At 37.3% G+C, this 17,255-nt stretch overlaps 1 protein-coding gene across 5 annotated transcripts; it reads left to right on the forward strand.

Moving 5' to 3' along the window:
• The first annotated feature begins 41 nt into the window (after positions 1-41).
• ATP6V0A2 (ATPase H+ transporting V0 subunit a2) lies at positions 42-17,106 on the forward strand. Of its 5 annotated transcripts, XR_012676467.1 has the most exons (21): positions 42-294; positions 1,614-1,692; positions 3,148-3,245; positions 4,101-4,238; positions 4,768-4,868; positions 5,588-5,714; positions 6,523-6,605; positions 6,964-7,057; positions 7,374-7,586; positions 8,195-8,345; positions 9,091-9,230; positions 10,218-10,375; positions 10,640-10,730; positions 11,028-11,146; positions 11,612-11,822; positions 12,376-12,495; positions 12,738-12,857; positions 14,064-14,181; positions 14,761-14,932; positions 15,849-16,036; positions 16,635-17,106. XR_012676467.1 is itself a non-coding variant. In XM_075167820.1 (20 exons), exons 1-20 carry the CDS (start codon positions 178-180, stop codon positions 15,949-15,951), a joined length of 2,553 nt encoding a protein of 850 aa, XP_075023921.1. In that variant the 5' UTR covers positions 42-177; the 3' UTR covers positions 15,952-17,106. The 5 variants fall into 5 exon arrangements, 3 of the variants coding, with proteins under 3 accessions (XP_075023921.1, XP_075023922.1, XP_075023924.1); XM_075167820.1 differs by having other exon boundaries at positions 15,849-17,106; XM_075167823.1 differs by lacking the exon at positions 42-294 and adding an exon at positions 895-901 and having other exon boundaries at positions 15,849-17,106.
• Positions 17,107-17,255: the final 149 nt, after the last annotated feature.

Raw genomic sequence — 17,255 nt, forward strand, 5'->3', positions numbered from 1 at the left:
CGCCGGTTGGGCGCCGCCACGGCCCCGCCCCCGGAAGCAGCTGGCCGCGCTGCCGGCGACGGGCTGGGGCGCTCCGCCATGGCCGCCGAACCGCGGACTCCCGCCGGACGTGTTGCCGCGCCGCCTCGGCGCCCGCCTCGCTGAGCCCCGCCGCTCCCCTCCGCCCCGCGGCCCGCCATGGGCTCGCTGTTCCGCGGCGAGCCGATGTGCCTGGCGCAGCTCTTCCTCCAGAGCGGCTCGGCCTACGAGTGCCTCAGCGAGGTGGGCGAGCGTGGCCTGGCCGAGTTCCGAGACGTGAGTAGCGGCGACGGGGCCCGGGCGCCCGGCGGGGTTTTCTGGGAGAACGGGGGAGGTAAAAGGACCCCGGGGAGGGCCGGCGGGCGGGCGACGCGGGGAAAGCCGAGCCGGTCAGAGTGGTTGCCGTCGGGAAGCTGTAGGTTTCATTCCGATGGTGCGATGCAAAAGACTCCAAGACGGCTTCTCTTCCTTCTTTCCCCGACTCTGACTTGGCTAATATCTATATCGCATTTGCCTGAAAGCGAGACTGGGTGATGGAAAGTCAGTCTGGAGCCCCAGCCTCCCCGAGACTCTCGGGGGGGTGTTTTGGGATGACTGTGTCCCACCTTTCTCACAGAAATAGTTTACAGTTGGGGTTTTTTTCAGTAGGATCCCGTGGGAGAGCCCATTACCCACCTGAAGCCATACTGACTTTAGTCTGAGTGTATGTGCACAGCTAACGGCTATGTCCACCCCATTGACACATCGATAGAAACATCGTAGCTGTTCTATAGGCTTATTTCTTCAAAATCACAGACTGCTGGTTTGTAAAACATGTCTGTTCCTGGAGGAGCAATTCACCTTGGAGGAAACTACGTGCCTGACTAACATAAAATTGGGTCGGGTAATAATTAACCTTGTTTCTGCATTGTCTCATCATAATTATATGATCTTTGCTTGCTGACTGAGAGTTTGGAATTTCTTCCAAGTATTCTGGGAAGGTTGCAAAATCTTTGCAAGGAAAGCTGGGAGAACTTAAATTAACAGCTAGTTAGTAAATATGGCAGGCAGGAGGAGACAAATCTATAAGAATCATTACATGGGGGTTACATTGAACATGTTGATGCCATTCCAGGTATCTGACACACCATTTATATGAGAAATAACGTATTAGTGGGTCTGATTTAAAAGCCAAATAAGTAGTCAGAGACATTGCACATTCATAATGTGAGGATGTATGTAAAAAGATTCTTTCGAAACTTAACATTTCAAATAAGAGTCTGTGGAAATCCATTGCAAAAATTTGCTTGTAGAAAGGTTTATTTGTTAATTTGAAGTTGTTAAGCAGTATTTTAAAACTCTAGAAATCAGGTTAGGTATGGTTTCTCCATTAGATCTAGTTATTTTGTTATTTGAGTAAAACTAGCAAAGGCATTGATAATTCTGCTTTAATAAAACCAGCCTTGCTATCTGAAGACTTTGAGAAGCACTTTGTAGAAGGAGAGCACGTAGAATACATGCAAAATTGTCTCCATGAAGTCACAGAAATAGCTGTGGTTTTTTAGGGGTGGTTGCTGTTTTAAATACCTAATAAGCATTTTGTTCTTCTCCTTCAGCTTAACCCAAATGTAAGTGTATTTCAGAGAAAATTTGTGAATGAAGTAAAGAAGTGTGAAGAAATGGAAAGAATACTTGGTGAGCTTTACTTTCATGCGTGCCCTTTCTCGTTTGTGGCATTATTAAAGTTTATGTAGAACTACAGTGGAGGTTTCAGCTATAGGTTTTTTTAATCTTCCCAGTCTTGTATGATCTGAATGCTGTAGAATCTTTATAAAATTTTCATATGTATGAAAAAATACACATACATACACTCATATGTAGAGTCTTTATGTAGATTTTTGGAGCCACAGATGACTTGACTGTAGCACTGAATTGGGTCAGAATGTACAAATATATTTCTTAATTTGTGTTGATATGCTGCAGCAGTTTTGAGTGTATCACAAAGTCGCTTAAGTTGGAAGGGACCTCTTGAGATCACCTAGTCAACCTCCAGCTCAAGCCGGGGCTAGAGCCAGTTGTCCAGGACTGTGTCCAGTGGGATTTTGGATATGGAGACTCCACAACCTCTCTGGGCACCCTGTTCCAGTGTTTTATCATTGACCTCGGTTTCTCGGTTTTGTGAGCTGTAAAATTTTCTTTAGCGCTACAGCATGTATATGCTAAATATAGGTTGGGTTTTTTTAAGCTCAGAGGTGAAGAAGAGTTGCTAATGTGTTGCTGATAATTAGTTGAGACAATTTCAGTATTGACTGCTTAAAACTCTGCTAGGAAAATGGAAGCTTTACTCTGGATATTTCCTTGACTATAAGATAAACTCTGTTTTTCATGTTATGTAACTCAATACTGTTGAACTTCCAAGCACCCTCAAAAATACCTCGTTATTAATAATTGTATTCACATGGCAGTTAATGAATAGAGAAGAGTATGTAGAGCATTACAACCAAGATGCAGATTTCTTCAATGTATCCCGAAGAAAAGTTACCGTTGAAGGATTCTTTTTGGAATTGGAATCTCTCCTCAGAGGCACGTGCTGGTCATGCCAAAGCATCCTAGTAGCTATTTTGGCAATCTCCCTGCCCAGCGTGAGTTGCATTTGTTGTCAAGGTTGCTTAAGCTGCCTTGTTTGAACACTTTTTATTCCAAACATGGGTCAATGAGCAGAACTGTCAATTTTTGGCAGATGGCAGATTAGCAGAAAGTGGTATCTTGCAGCGACAAAGAGGTACTATGAAATGTTAAAAGCTTCTTAAAAAGTACTTGTGGTTGGAAAATTTCAGTCAGAGGACTCTGAAGATAGCTTACTTCTGCAAACTTTCAAGACAGAAATGTTCCATGTATTTTATTCCTAGCACTCCATAAGCCCCTCTTTTTTTCTCCCTGGAGGGACTGGTCTTCACCCTTTCCTTGCATTCTTTTTGAAGACTCGTGTGTGTGTGTGTTGTTGCTAAAATAAATGAATAAAATAGCTAGGGCCTGATGCTGCAGTGTGATCAGCACCATCAATAACAGCTGAAGGTCAACTATGCAGCATTCTAGGAAGTATAAGGCAATACCGTTTCCTTTATGATTCTGTTTTTCTTCTCACTCCAGGGTATTTAGTACAAGAAATTAAAAAAGCGGATATTCCACTTCCTGAAGGAGATGTTGCTCCTCCTGCCCCCTTGCTGAAACACATTTTAGAAATCCAGGTAACTTTTGCACACCACAGATGCCAAAGGTGTAGCTCTGGATCTTGGAACTTTATTTCATACTTAATTACTTGCTATCTTATTACTTATGAGTTAAGTTGTTGGGGCGTGGCAGGGGGAGCAGAAGCCTTTGCTTTTGTTTTTGTCCATTTTTTTTTTCCTTTTTGCCAGTGTTACTTCAGTGAGGATTTGATATTAATATCAAAATTCCTGTGAAAGGGTCAAAGCTAACTTACGGGCTTTGCAGTCATCTGTTTTATTTTGATGGATTGGCGTATTACACTGTTCCAGGCAAATTTGCCTCTGGATGTAGTCCTTCAGCCTCATTTATTGCTTTGGGACTTACCTAAGGCTCTTTGCGTGCATCCAAAATTTCTAGGGTGTGTGGGAGTTTTATATGCCCAAGGCTCTGCAGGTTCCAGTGCTGGCTGCGTAGCAAAACTTGGTGCTATTTTCTCTGAATGCTTTTTCTGGTATTACCTTAGAAGTAGAAGCTTGTAAAATGCAGATACAATTTTGAATGACGTTCTGTTTTGCTGTAATTCTATTAATAGAATATGTAAGTGTCTTGTACCCTGTGCTGTCTGAAGTTCTAATTCCAAGTCTGCATTACTTAGCTTGGACACAAATAAGGATCAGAACAGCAGACTTAACAGATGCCAGTGGAGGCTCAAGTGTATTCAGTACAAAGCAATCTTTGGCAGACTGAGGAATAAAACCTATGGAGCTTAAGTTAATTAAGAAATTGGGAAACTCTCATCATTGCAGCAAATTAACATGTGCTTAAAATTCATCCTCCCCTGATTACCAAAACAGTATAACTGATTCTATGTCATTTTTTTCTCCATGTTTTAGGAACAGTTGCAGAAGCTGGAGACAGAATTGAGGGAAGTAACTAAAAACAAAGAAAAGTTGAGAAAAAACCTGCTTGAACTGACAGAATACACATGCATGTTAGAGGTCACACAAAGATTTGTCAGGAGAACAGCTGAGGTACTGCTTATGTTGTTTGGCGAGGATTGTGTGTCGTGGCATTTTTGTTGCATGCTGTTAGTAGTTCTAGTTAAGTGCATGACTTGGCGTTGGGCTTTATACGCTGTACGTTGTTCGTTATTATTTGTGCTCAGTACCTAGGGAACCTGGCTGGCAACCTCTTGTGCTAGGCTGTGTTCATATGCATAGCAAAATGCAGCCCTAAACTCAGAGGAGCTTTGTGATTTCTCTGTTGAATTGTTGGAATGTTACTGCTGATGCCAATTGAAAATGAAGGCGTATTTGTGTTATTTTGATGCATAAATTGTGCTAAGAAATTTACCATGTAACCCTTTGCAACACTGACTATAATTGCTAAGAGCAGTGCACTTGAGATCCCAAGATCTTTCTGTTGTCTGAATTGAACACAGGAAAGGGTTTTATATTTTTATTGAAATAATTTACTTAGCTTTTCTTCTTTAGAATAATAAATGAATGAAATAAATTTTTTTTCCTCAAAGCTATGAATAATCTTTCTTTTATTTGCTAGTATGAATCCCATTTACATGCAAATTATGAAGAATTTCCATCTGTGGAAAATGAGCCATTAGTGGATTACAACTGTATGCACAGACTGGGTGCCAAGCTGGGGTAGGTATGGTTCAATCCACGTATACGGCAAGTTGTTAGTGTGTGCTGTTTCAAAACTGCTTGATGAGCTGCTGTAAATAATGGGATGTTTTCTTAAAAGATGGGATGTAGTGTGACTCTAGTGATTTCAGATGAGCCAAACAGTTTTAGACAGGGTCGGAGTCTGGCCCAAATCTACTTTTGTAACAAAATTGGATTATTTGAAGAGATAAGTAGGACAGTGCCAAAAAAACTGTCACAAAACTTCCATCAAACCAGGTATGTGTGTTAAGGAAAATCTCTAAATCAGTACTTTCTTCTACTCTGTTTTTCTAGGATAGACACAGAGTGTTTTAATCACTTGGCAGCGTCAATTGTAAATGTAACGTTATTAATGGTATTGCCTACTTGCCTTTAAAATGATGTATGGGTACTGCTCTCTGCAACACCATTATGAGAGGGTATCTTACCAAGAAAAAATTAAGAACCTTACTGTCACAGAAGGAGACGATGTCAAATATAATTCTAGTTGTGTGCTTAGGCCTACAGTCTGTTTTCCACATAGAAATTGAGTCTATTTTATATACCAGTTACTTCCTGTTTAGGGTGACCGCTTCCTTCTCTAGAGATGGGAGATGTTAAATTATTTTGACTGTGTGGTCCTGAGTGATGATGTACTCTGAGTATTTAATTTTTCTTGTGGATTTTAGCTTATTTTTCAAATTTTTCCTTTTCCATAGATTCATATCTGGGTTAGTTCACATAGCAAAAGTTGAAGCGTTTGAAAAAATGCTGTGGAGAGTCTGTAAGGGATATACTATTCTTACCTATGCAGAGTTGGATGAATGTCTGGAAGATCCAGATACAGTGAGTAAACTTTGTAACTATCGCTTTATTTTGTTTGTACTTTACAGAAGACTTGAAAGAATTGCTACTCAGGTCTGCCTGCAATGAACGTAAATGATTTCCCAGTGCCCTTGGAGGGAAAACTATTTTAAAGTATGTGAACTTGTAAGACTTTAAAATTAGAAGTCTTGATACCACCATAACTATAGGAGTGTCAATTAATTTATCATGGTTCAGCTTGATGAGTGCAGAACTTTATTGTGGAATAGTAGTGACTTTATGATTGGCTGCCTTGATCAAAATATATGGCATAAATGGCTGCTTGGATATTTATTAACTGGGTCTGTACAGTGCACTAACTTTTAATAGTCATTCTATTTGTTCATTCAGGGAATGAACAAGGGAAAAACGTCTGGAGTACAGTTGGTCTTCTATGAAGTTTTTTCTCTGAACATATAAAATTCACTTTTTGTAAATTGGCAGTTATGGCTGCCTAATCTGTCACTTTTAAATTTTGCTTCGATTCTAATTTGTAACATTTTAATTTTTTAAGACTTTTTTGTTACTAATAATTTTGAGGTGGTAAAATATAATACCTTTTTTATTTTCCCTGAAAACTTTTCTGTTTTTCTCTAATATACCAAAAAAAGAGAGATATTGGCACACTTGAATTTGATTTTTTTGATCTTCACTAAAATGGTGGAAGGTTAACGCTACTAACACAGCTTTTTCTGATTACTCAGATTTGTTGTTTTGCTCTATAAGTATTTCATAGTGGAGTAGTTGGTTAAAAACAAACTTCATCAACTTAACTTTTTTTGTTTTTTAGGGCGAAACCACAAAATGGTTTGTGTTTTTAGTGTCCTATTGGGGTGAACAAATTGGCCAGAAAGTTAAGAAGATTTGTGATTGGTAAGAAGTAAAACTAACATATATAATTTCTTTATACCTGGGTTATTTTCTTGTTAGTTTTTCCCCTGCTCCCCTTCCTTGAAGTGTTGATTTTTAGGCAAGATTTTTGAAGTTAAATTTGTTCCTCCGCCCCCCTCTCCCCCCATTGCATCTAGCTTTATAATTATGCAACATACAAATAAATGTATGAGTCATTTTATCTCAGTCCTTATTAAGTACAGGCAAAATACTGACTTTCTCAGTTGAATCTGTTCTGTGGTTATTAAATGGTGTGTTGCAGATTTGACTAGGGCATGGGGTTGGGTGATTTGTTTTGTTTTAGTTTGGTTATTTAACATAAACTTCTGTTTTTCTGTAGCTATCACTGTCATGTGTATCCCTATCCAAATACCATGGAGGAGCGCAGGGCAGTTGTTGAAGGACTAAATATTCGTATTCAGGATCTTCATACTGTGAGTAAATAACAGTATTCCCTTTGCTGTAGTTATTACACCATAGGAAATTATTTGATGAATCACAGCATTAAATACATGAATATGTTTCTAAAATACGTACAGCTTTGGATCTGAACATGACTGTACATCATGTCCCTGGTCTCGTGTTGCATCTATCTATTAAACTTCAGGGCATTTTGCTTTGCCTTCCATTTTTAGCAGTGGTTAGCGTGGCCTCCTACAAACGTGATCCAGCATTGGACAAATAAGTGCCTTTACTGTGGTTAACTGTTACATTTTCAATGAAATCTTTTGTTTTTTTTCTTGGACAAAGGTGCTGCATAAAACTGAGGATTACTTACGCCAAGTCTTGTGTAAAGCATCTGAATCCATCTATACGTGGGTTATCCAAGTGAAAAAGATGAAAGCCATTTATCACGTGCTTAACCTGTGCAGTTTTGATGTCACAAATAAATGTTTAATTGCTGAGGTTTGGTGTCCAGTGGCTGATCTGCAAAATTTGCGCCACGCATTGGAGGAAGGTTCAGTAAGTCAACTGGATGCTCACTTATGTTAAAACTTTTGACTTGAACTAACTATACAGATAAGGAGAAAAAATAATTATTTAAAATAGGCTAAAAGTCGGCACAGGCAATTTCTTTATAAGCAGAGCCTTTTAGTGTTGTGGGTTTTTGTTGTTTGTTTGTTTGTTTGTTTGTTTTGTTTTTTTTTTCTTGAATAAGAACTTCTGTGTTGGACCCAGTCTGACTGGGCTCACAAAGCTATTTGCAGACAAGTAGAAGGTGCTAATTCCCTCGTGTTAGTTGGATTGAGTGCAGCTCCGTCTTTTCGTTTCACAAGAGGGAATTTTTAGTAACAAATCTTTGTTTTATAATATTGACTGATGATTCTCATCTGATATTTCATATAAAATAATGATTAGAACACTGTACATAATTAGTGTTTTTAGAGGAACAGATTAATGTTTTTTTTTTTTTAAGAAAGCACAAATGGATAAATGTTAAACTTGAGGCTTAATTTAGGGATGTTTCAGGATCAGTGAAACTGCTGGTGGAGGAAATTTTTTCACTTTGATTAAATTAAGCATCAACTGAGGTTTTTATATAAATGTATCTTCTTTCTGTCTGCAATTAGAGGAAGAGTGGAGCTACGATTTCTTCATTCATGAATACCATCCCAACAACACAACCTCCTCCAACTTTGATACGTACCAATAAATTCACCTCAGGGTTCCAAAACATTGTTGATGCTTATGGAGTTGGAAACTATGGAGAAGTTAATCCAGGTTGGTCCTTCTGAAATCCAAACCGTGAGCTATACTGTCATTACTGCTCGCCTTCTTATGTGTTTAAATGCCTTGCTGAATTGGACACTAGTAAAGGCAAAATGGTGACAACCACACTGCTTTTTAATAGCTGTTTTAAAATTTCAGTAGCTCATCAGAAGTACAAACGGTGCTTCAAGTAGTAAGATGGGATTTGATTTTGCTGAGTCATTTTAGCATTAAAGATATTGATGATAGCTGTATAATGTTTCTTTATATGCTTTACCTTGGCTAAGATATTTAGGGAAAAAAAAAACTTTGGTAATGGCTGTTGATCTTACTGAAGCATGGAGCTCATCACTTAAAAAAATACAGCTTGTTGTACAGTTAGTTTAATGTCCTTATGTATTTTTGCAGCTATGTTGACTATGTTATGCTGTACAGGAGAATGTACATTATAGTACAGAGCCAAAATAGCCATGGAGGGGCTATTGTTTGGGTTTTATTTCCTGGGCTCATATTATCGTCAGAATTGTTAACTAATGCTCAACTGCAAAGTTGTCATTACTAAGGGATATACATAAGCAAACTTTAAACTGAGTTAAATTTATAGTGTGGGGGAAAGGTCTATTATCAGGGGGTGAAATGCCTTTCAAACTTGAAAATCGTTTGAGAGATTAAAGTAGTTGAATTGCTTAGGCATAATTCAGGTAGCAACATCGTCTATTGTGCTGTGTGCCTGAAATCTGTTATGTTATCATTTCAGCTCTCTATACCATCATCACTTTTCCCTTCTTGTTTGCGGTTATGTTTGGAGACTTTGGGCATGGTCTACTAATGTTCATATTTGCACTCCTGACAATACTGTATGAAAACCACCCTAGATTACAAAGATCACAAGATGAGGTAAAAGGAATTACAAATAATTTACTCCCCATCCAGCAAGATAACTTCAATTGAATAGTTACTATGTTTCTGAAAAGTACTATTTGTTGCACATGTATTAGACTGGATTTTTTTCCATTTGTTTCAGGATTTTCTGTGTTTAAAGTTGCCATATTCCTTGAGATTAATGTGATATCTTAACAAACTATTCATTTTTTTTGAAAGGGCAGAAATAATCAAGTTGGAATTAAAGACTGACAAAAATTAGTTGATTTTGGTCTTGTCTTTCCTTCTGCTAGGGCTACTTAGTGATGTGTGTGTTTTACAGAATGTGGTTACAGTGACTAACGTGAGGAGAAAATGATTTTTCAAGTTCCATTTTCTTTTATTTTTTCTGAAAAGGAGTTGTAGTTTGAAATTTATTAAACTTAGTTATTTTTTTAATGATATGGGGTTGGAATGCAGGAACATGTGCATCTCTCATTAGAATTATGTTTAATTAAGAATGGCTGCAAATGACTAACTTCTTGAAAACCAGTCCTGGGAGGGAAATGTGGTTTAAAAAGATATTCGTTAGTGTAACGATGCCAATGAGAGAAGGCTCAGTTTGTGTGATGGGAACTTGCATGGAGACTTCAAATCGCTGTATTCAATTTAAACCACAGTTGTCTTCTAGAATATACTTCTGGCTGCTAGCTCTGTTTCCTAATGCATATTAGGAAGTATGCATTACTTGACATAAAGCTGTGAATCTGGGGAGACGAACTGCACCCATTTGGTGACTGCCATTTGTAAATTGCATATTCACATGCCTAAAGCAAAATTCTCTGTGTTACGTCTTGGTTGGCTGTAGGTTTCTTCATATTCCTTAATGACTATTCACAAGAATTTTTAGTTTTTAGAAGTCTTGGTATGGCCAAAAATGTGTTTCTTTTAAAAACGTGTAGATAACAATTGTTCACATAGCAGATGATGTTCTCTATTTTTTCTTTTTTCCAATACTTACAGATAATGAAAATGTTATTTGAAGGCCGATATGTTATTTTATTAATGGGTCTGTTTTCTGTATATACTGGACTGATCTATAATGACTGTTTTTCAAAGTCATTAAATATATTTGGTTCTGGATGGAATGTTTCAGCAATGTTTGAACAGAAAGTTTGGCGGTGAGTAGCATCCTTTCAAAGACAGTTAGTGCGAATTAAGCCTAGATTTTGTGTTTCTAGAACTTTTTTTTTTTAATTTTGCTGTTGTTTTTATTAGCCACGCCTTTTGTGCTTAGAAATCTTTTTATTCTTCTTTTAAAGACTGATAGTGGGTGAGCTAGTCATATAAAGGAAAACAGGAGTAGTGTCCTGCAGAACTGAAAGTATATGTTGTCACTATGTTTAAACAATGTGAGATCTGGTTGTGTTTTTCTTTCTCTGCAGTCTCGAGGATCTGAAGTCTAACCCATTTTTAACACTGGATCCAAATGTTACTGGTGTATACAATGGAGCTTATCCCTTTGGAATTGATCCGGTTAGTTTTATGCTTTTAAATTACCCATTTGTGATGATCAGTCACTTGTAAATTAGATTCTGGTATGTGTATTAGGAAGATAAACATACTGTGGAAAAAACACATTTCTGCTGGCATTCTCCATTCAAAAAGAGCTTTTCCTTTAACGAGTCAAAGATTTAACTATTTTCATAAAACTCAAATTTCAGTTATGATCCCCATTTGAGGTAGAATTCTGGTCTCCAATAGGGAAAGGATACTGTTTTATTTCTTCTATTACACTGTTCTTTAATGCTGATCTTGTCTTCTCTTCTCCAGATCTGGAATTTGGCAAGCAACCGTCTCAGTTTTTTAAATTCTTTCAAAATGAAAATGTCTGTGATTTTTGGAGTAACTCACATGACATTTGGAGTTGTATTGGGGGTATTTAACCACTTGTGAGTATAAGAAGTTAAGATAACATTAACATTATAGTTTTTGTCATGTCTTGAATTATTAGAGTTAATCTGGTAAGGGAACGATTTTTTAAAAACAGAATAATCGTAATTGTGAAAACTGTTCTTAAAAGAAGACAGTAACAGAGAGGTCTTCCGTCACATGCATAAGATGGTGGATCAGTATTATGCCAAAAAATCTGAAGACATTGATTAATACAAGATTTTGTTTCACTTTTTGTTGCTAAATAGAAATACGTGCCTCTTATGGTCTTGATTTCCACTGAAATATCTGATTAAAATTTCAATGAATATGAAGAAATCAGTTCTGGATTCTAATTTGAGTCTTGCTCTTTAAAAGTGCTGGGTACTGTTCTGTTTTATTGAAAACATGTTTGAGCCATGTATTTATCTTGATCTTTCTTTCTAAAACTTACTTTTCATTTTTTTCCCATTTTTATCTTTTAGGCATTTCAAGAAGAAGTATAATATTTATTTGGTTTTTCTTCCTGAACTTTTATTCATGATGTGCATTTTTGGCTACCTTGTGTTTATGATCATCTTTAAATGGTTAGCGTACTCTGCAGAGGACTCTACATCTGCTCCTAGTATTCTGATTCAATTTATTAACATGTTCCTGTTTCCTGGTGGTGAAACAGAGGTCTTCTACACCGGACAGGTTAGTAGTGTTCTTACGAGCTTCTGAAGATCCTGGTGTTCCCTATGCAGATAACACTTTACCAGTCATGAAAGGCTGATGGCTGAGTGTTCCCCTAGGAAGGGGAATGTGTCAGACTAAGAGGAAACTGAATAAACATTATGATTAAATAGCATATTTACTCTTTAATTGGTTGTAAGATTTTAGGTAGTGACTTGTGAAAATACATGTTTCTAGAACAAAATCTCCCAGGTTAAAATTAAGGCTAGAGAACAGTCTCTCATGGTTGTAATTTTGATGCTTTTCTATGTGCTGTAAATAATCTTACTAAACTGAGTATCAGTAGTGCCTTAATCTAGAACCTAGTCCTGAAGATGATGGGTGTCTGTAACCCAATTTAAGGGCCTGGTTAAGTAAAATACTTCTCTGCATGTTCAATTGGGAGTACGTGCCCACTGAAATCAGTAGTGCTTTTCTTATGCTTAAACAGGCCTTTAAAGGAAAATGGGAAGGCTTTTCCTACTTTTAATTTTGTGATCTAATCTCATTTTCTTTCTTTCCCCCCCCGCAACAGGTTGCTCTACAGAGGTTTTTACTTAGTATTGCTTTTCTTTCTGTTCCTGTAATGCTTTTTGGTAAACCACTTTATTTATATTGGTTGCACAGTGGAGGCCGAGGCATTAGAATGTACAGGGTAAGTATTGAGAGACACTTACACATTTCTTCAGTATAGAAGAATTCAGCTGGTGTTGTATTGCATGTAGAGTAACGTCCTTACTAGATATTTCTACTCAACTTGGAAAGTTTTTCACTGTAACACATAGTAGTGTTTTGTTCCTCTAGCTCTCCTTTTGCCTTTACCTGCAACTACTTTAAATAAATTTAAAAAATGACACTGGCAGTCCACTTAAAGACACGATATGTGTCATTTTGCAGAGTGGCTACAAGCTAATTCGAAAAGAAAGTGAAGAAGAACTTTCTCTGCTGCGATCTCATGATGTAGAAGAAGGAAGCAGTCATTCATACAGTGGGCACAGAGAAGGGGATGGAGAGGAGGTAATGTTTTTGCTTAATCTCTAGTTTGTATGTCCTTAAAAGCAAATTAGAAGTGGAAGGTCAAGAAGATAACCTGTATACCGAGTCCCTGGAAGTTTTCAAGAAAATCGGCTGAACCTTTACAAAGACCTTGATGCCTGAATACAATTTACTTATTTTTATTTGTTGCTATTTTATCATTATTCCCTGGTATATTCAGATTGCTACAGTAAATCACAATCTATCTGTAATGGAGAACAGGAAGAGTGCTTTATTTGCATCTGTAGACTTTGCATAGTTCTTCTGAAATTGAAGAGTGGGATAAAAATCCTGGGTTTTGTATGGTTTTATGGATTCTTAAAATTAAGGCAAGAGGAAGACTGCCCAGCTTCCTGTTAATTAATCTTGGCTTTTCATCTAGACAAAAGTCTTTTTATGTCTGCAGATTACATCTTGTGATGAGGATTATTGCTAATGGGGGTGGGGAGACATGAGCTGCATTCCTAGTCCCCAGCTATTGCTGCTGTTTAGTTTGGCCAAATTTTTAAAGGTCTTGACTGATTCCACTGATTTCGTGTGAATCGAAAGACAAAAAAGTGCTTCAGTTTCCTAGTGTGCAGACTATGTATAGTACTTGCTTCACTGGGGTAGTAGACTGTTGCTTCTTATGTATAGAAAGTACAAGAATTGTTTGCTTAAATAAAATGTGTCATAGTTCCGTGCAAAGCAAGTGTTGAAACTTGCAGTAATATTAGTTTTGGAACTCTTCATTAGCAACAAGTATGTATATTTAGAGTTTACAGTATTAACATAGTTATTTGTCTATCGCTAGCATTGCTAATAATCCTGGCTTTAAAGATGCAAAAATTAACGTTGTAAACTTATGACATCAATAGAATGGGAATTAGAACCATGACTGGTTTTACTACTTAGAGTTTTCAAGTACTAGATCATATTCCTTGTGGAAAACATAAATTGCATTCATTTTTATCTATCAATAAAGTAATTGGGAAACTAACTGGAAAACTATAGCATGATTTTTTTAATGTTGTCTCTGTAATAAGGATCTTAAACATAGCAGATTTTTTTTACTTGATATGAAATCGATGTATTACCCTTTAATGGAATTTTTCTTCCATGTATATTAAGCTTTGCAGATCAATGTTTTTGTTTTCTCATGCTATACTATGTTGTTTAAATAGATACAAATGTATTTTTGTATTTTAGCTTAATTTTGCAGATGTTTTTATGAATCAAGCAATTCATACAATTGAATACTGTCTAGGATGTATTTCTAATACAGCCTCATATCTGAGACTCTGGGCATTAAGTCTTGCTCATGCACGTAAGTGGGTTTTTTTTCGGTTGTGGGGGTTTTTTTTCATCTGTCTTGATTTTTAATGCTGGTTAGAGGGGGGCTGGCCTGTTGAAGTGATACTAGTATGAAATTATCTTTTTCTTAATTTAAAAAAATTCCCTGTTTAAACTAATCATGATCTATGGAAAGCCCCCAAACTAAAATTGTGATTTATTGTTTAGAATCTAGGAATTTTCTTCATTGATTGCTCTGTGTTGTAAAGAGGCTGATTACCTGAGCACAGTGTTACCTCACATAATGGTGTATCAGTAGTCACAGTACCATTTCCTGTTTTCCATTGATTGACCCATTTGGAAGGTATTTAGGCACTTACTAAAGTCTTAGCATCATGGTGTAAAATGTTCATATCAGTTTGAAACTGAGATACCTTTAAGTATTTTGGGGGAGGGAGAGGGGGGCAACTAACTGGAGGTGGGCAGTGCTTATAGTTCCCATGTTCAGCAGATCCTATAATACTGTTTAAACTAGAATACAGGTCAGCTAGAGTAGCTCGCTGGGTGAATGTATGCAGTATCAACATTAATTATGAAAACTTTTTTTTGCTAGAGTTATCAGAAGTTCTGTGGCAAATGGTGATGAGAGTGGGTCTTCGTGTGGATACAACATACGGTGTCTTGCTGCTAGTCCCTGTTCTAGCCCTTTTTGCTGTGCTGACAGTTTTTATTCTTTTGGTCATGGAGGGGCTTTCTGCTTTTCTCCATGCTATACGACTTCACTGGTAAGTTTAACTCTTCATTTTTTCTTTATACTACTTCAGCATATACTGGCTTGTCTAAGAGGAATTTATGTATCAAAAGACTAGGTGCCTTATTAAAAAGAGAAGTGTAAAAATTCAACAGCCTAATGCTACTGTAATAGATTTATCTAATCACATTAAATAAATGGCTTGTTACTTGAATGTGATTGTTCCTCTGAAATATTTTCAGTAAATTCAAATATTATATTGGCTTATGATACATATTAACCTCTATGACATTCAGAGTTGACGAAGTATGAGTACATCTGATTTATAATATTGTAGCTTTTCATACTGTAGAATATTAGTAACGTGGGTAAGTATTTTTAATTTCAGTCTGGTTGTATCACTGAATGGCTTCAGTCTATTTTATTTATTTGTTCCACAGAACATTTATATTAGCGAGCGAAACTTTTGCTAAAGTGGGCCTGACAACCCTTAAGTATTTTAATCCTTTCGTAATCTTAATATCGTGAGCTCTGCACATTCAAGTGGATTCAGAGAATATTTAGTTTGCAACCTGATGAAATTTACAGTGTAAGAAAAGGCACACATATAGTATATAAACACACGAGGCAGACCTATATGGATTACAGAGTATTGTCCTCATGATATTGTATATTTGCAACAATTAACTGCAACTAACTTGAAAACAAATTAGTAGGACAGAAGTGAGAAATGAGCCATTACAGCACAATGTCAGTCAGTGTTTGGGTCTCTTGAGAAACATGAAATTTGCCTGGGACTGTGATAGGAAGGTTAAATAGCTGCAAAGAAAGCATAAGTGACAGGATTAGGATTGGTTTTGTTCAGCCTCTGTGTTGCACAGTTCTATCCCTTGACAACTGGTCATTTTGGATTAATACACGGATTCTGGTTTTTTTTGGTCTCGTTTCAGGGTGGAATTTCAGAACAAATTCTACACTGGTGGAGGACACAAGTTTACGCCTTTCTCTTTTAAGCACATTTCTTTACATTTTAATAAAGATGATACGGCATAGTTTGGTTGCTGTCAGAACGTTTGGAATTGTCTGCAAATAATCATGTGATTGGATCTCACCTATGAATGGTTTCCTGTAGGACAAGGTGTTTTTCACTGATTGCCTTATATTGCAGCCAAATAATTCTGTAATATATACCTCCCGTAGAAATACATAGCAGATCTGGAGCATCTTGTAAAGTATATAGATATAAAATGTACATTTTTCTTGATAAACTAATGTTGTAAATTAATTTTATTCTTAAAAAAAAAAAAAAAATTGTTACTGCTTGTCCTAAAATCAGTGTAGGCATTTTTTTTGTTGAGGCTGTTTATTTTCTTGAATGGTTACTTTTAAGTTATATAAAAGACTTTTCATCGTATTAAACATTCCTTACTAATCACATACTTAAGCAAGCTGCCATCTCATGCACTTTGGGAACAATTCAGCAATGCAACAGAAGCAATGTATGTTTTCAGTATCTATTCCAGAAGGATTATGGAATGTAAATTTATACATAGCAATGCAACGTGCTCTTTTTTGGCCATATTTGAAATTGCACCGAAAATGTTAACTGTTTATTCCGAGTTCTGCCCAGAGTTTCTACTTTACTCTTTCAGAAGCCACAGTGATATTTAGTGTTATGGAAGAAGGCAGGACTAGAAGTGGAGACTGGAAGTATTGGCCCTCTTATTTCCCTGTAGTGAGGAGCTTTCTGATACGTGCTGTTCTGCCAAGCGAGTTGTGTGCAGCCCGTCGCTTGCGGTGACCTCGGTGGGTAAAAGCCTCAGAAAAAGTCTTGCGCTGTCTGGATGAGGACTCAAATAAAAGAATCAAACTGCCTATGAGAAATTCTTATCCCGAGTTCCATTTTTACAGTGTGATCCTATGCAGTGTTTCTACTCTTAGGAATAACTTTTGCATGGCAGTGAAGAATTGGCCTCGATCCGTGTTTATGTTTGGCTGTAAGGACATACATACAGCGTTACTTACCTGATGTTGAACCAAAGTTTATACTGAATAGGTGGAAAGGGGTCATTTTGTATTATTTTTTGTATCAGTGTGAAAATGGGGATATTACCATAATGTTTTAACATCTGTGCCATAAGAACAGCATAAGTTAAATTTTGCACTTGTTTCATACTAATTCTGAATAAAACCTCCTTTGCGCTGTTCCGAGCGGGCCCTCATCTTTGCACGTAACCCTTTCCCTGCACCTGGCAACGCTGGAGGGGGACGGCCTTGGCCTGCGGCGGGAAGCCCTGCGGGAAGCCCTTCCCGGCCCCCCGTGTCCCCTCTGCCTACGGAGCTCCCCTTATTTCCCG

The sequence above is a fragment of the Calonectris borealis genome, chromosome 18 (assembly GCF_964195595.1).
Source record: "Calonectris borealis chromosome 18, bCalBor7.hap1.2, whole genome shotgun sequence".
Taxonomy (NCBI): domain Eukaryota; kingdom Metazoa; phylum Chordata; class Aves; order Procellariiformes; family Procellariidae; genus Calonectris; species Calonectris borealis.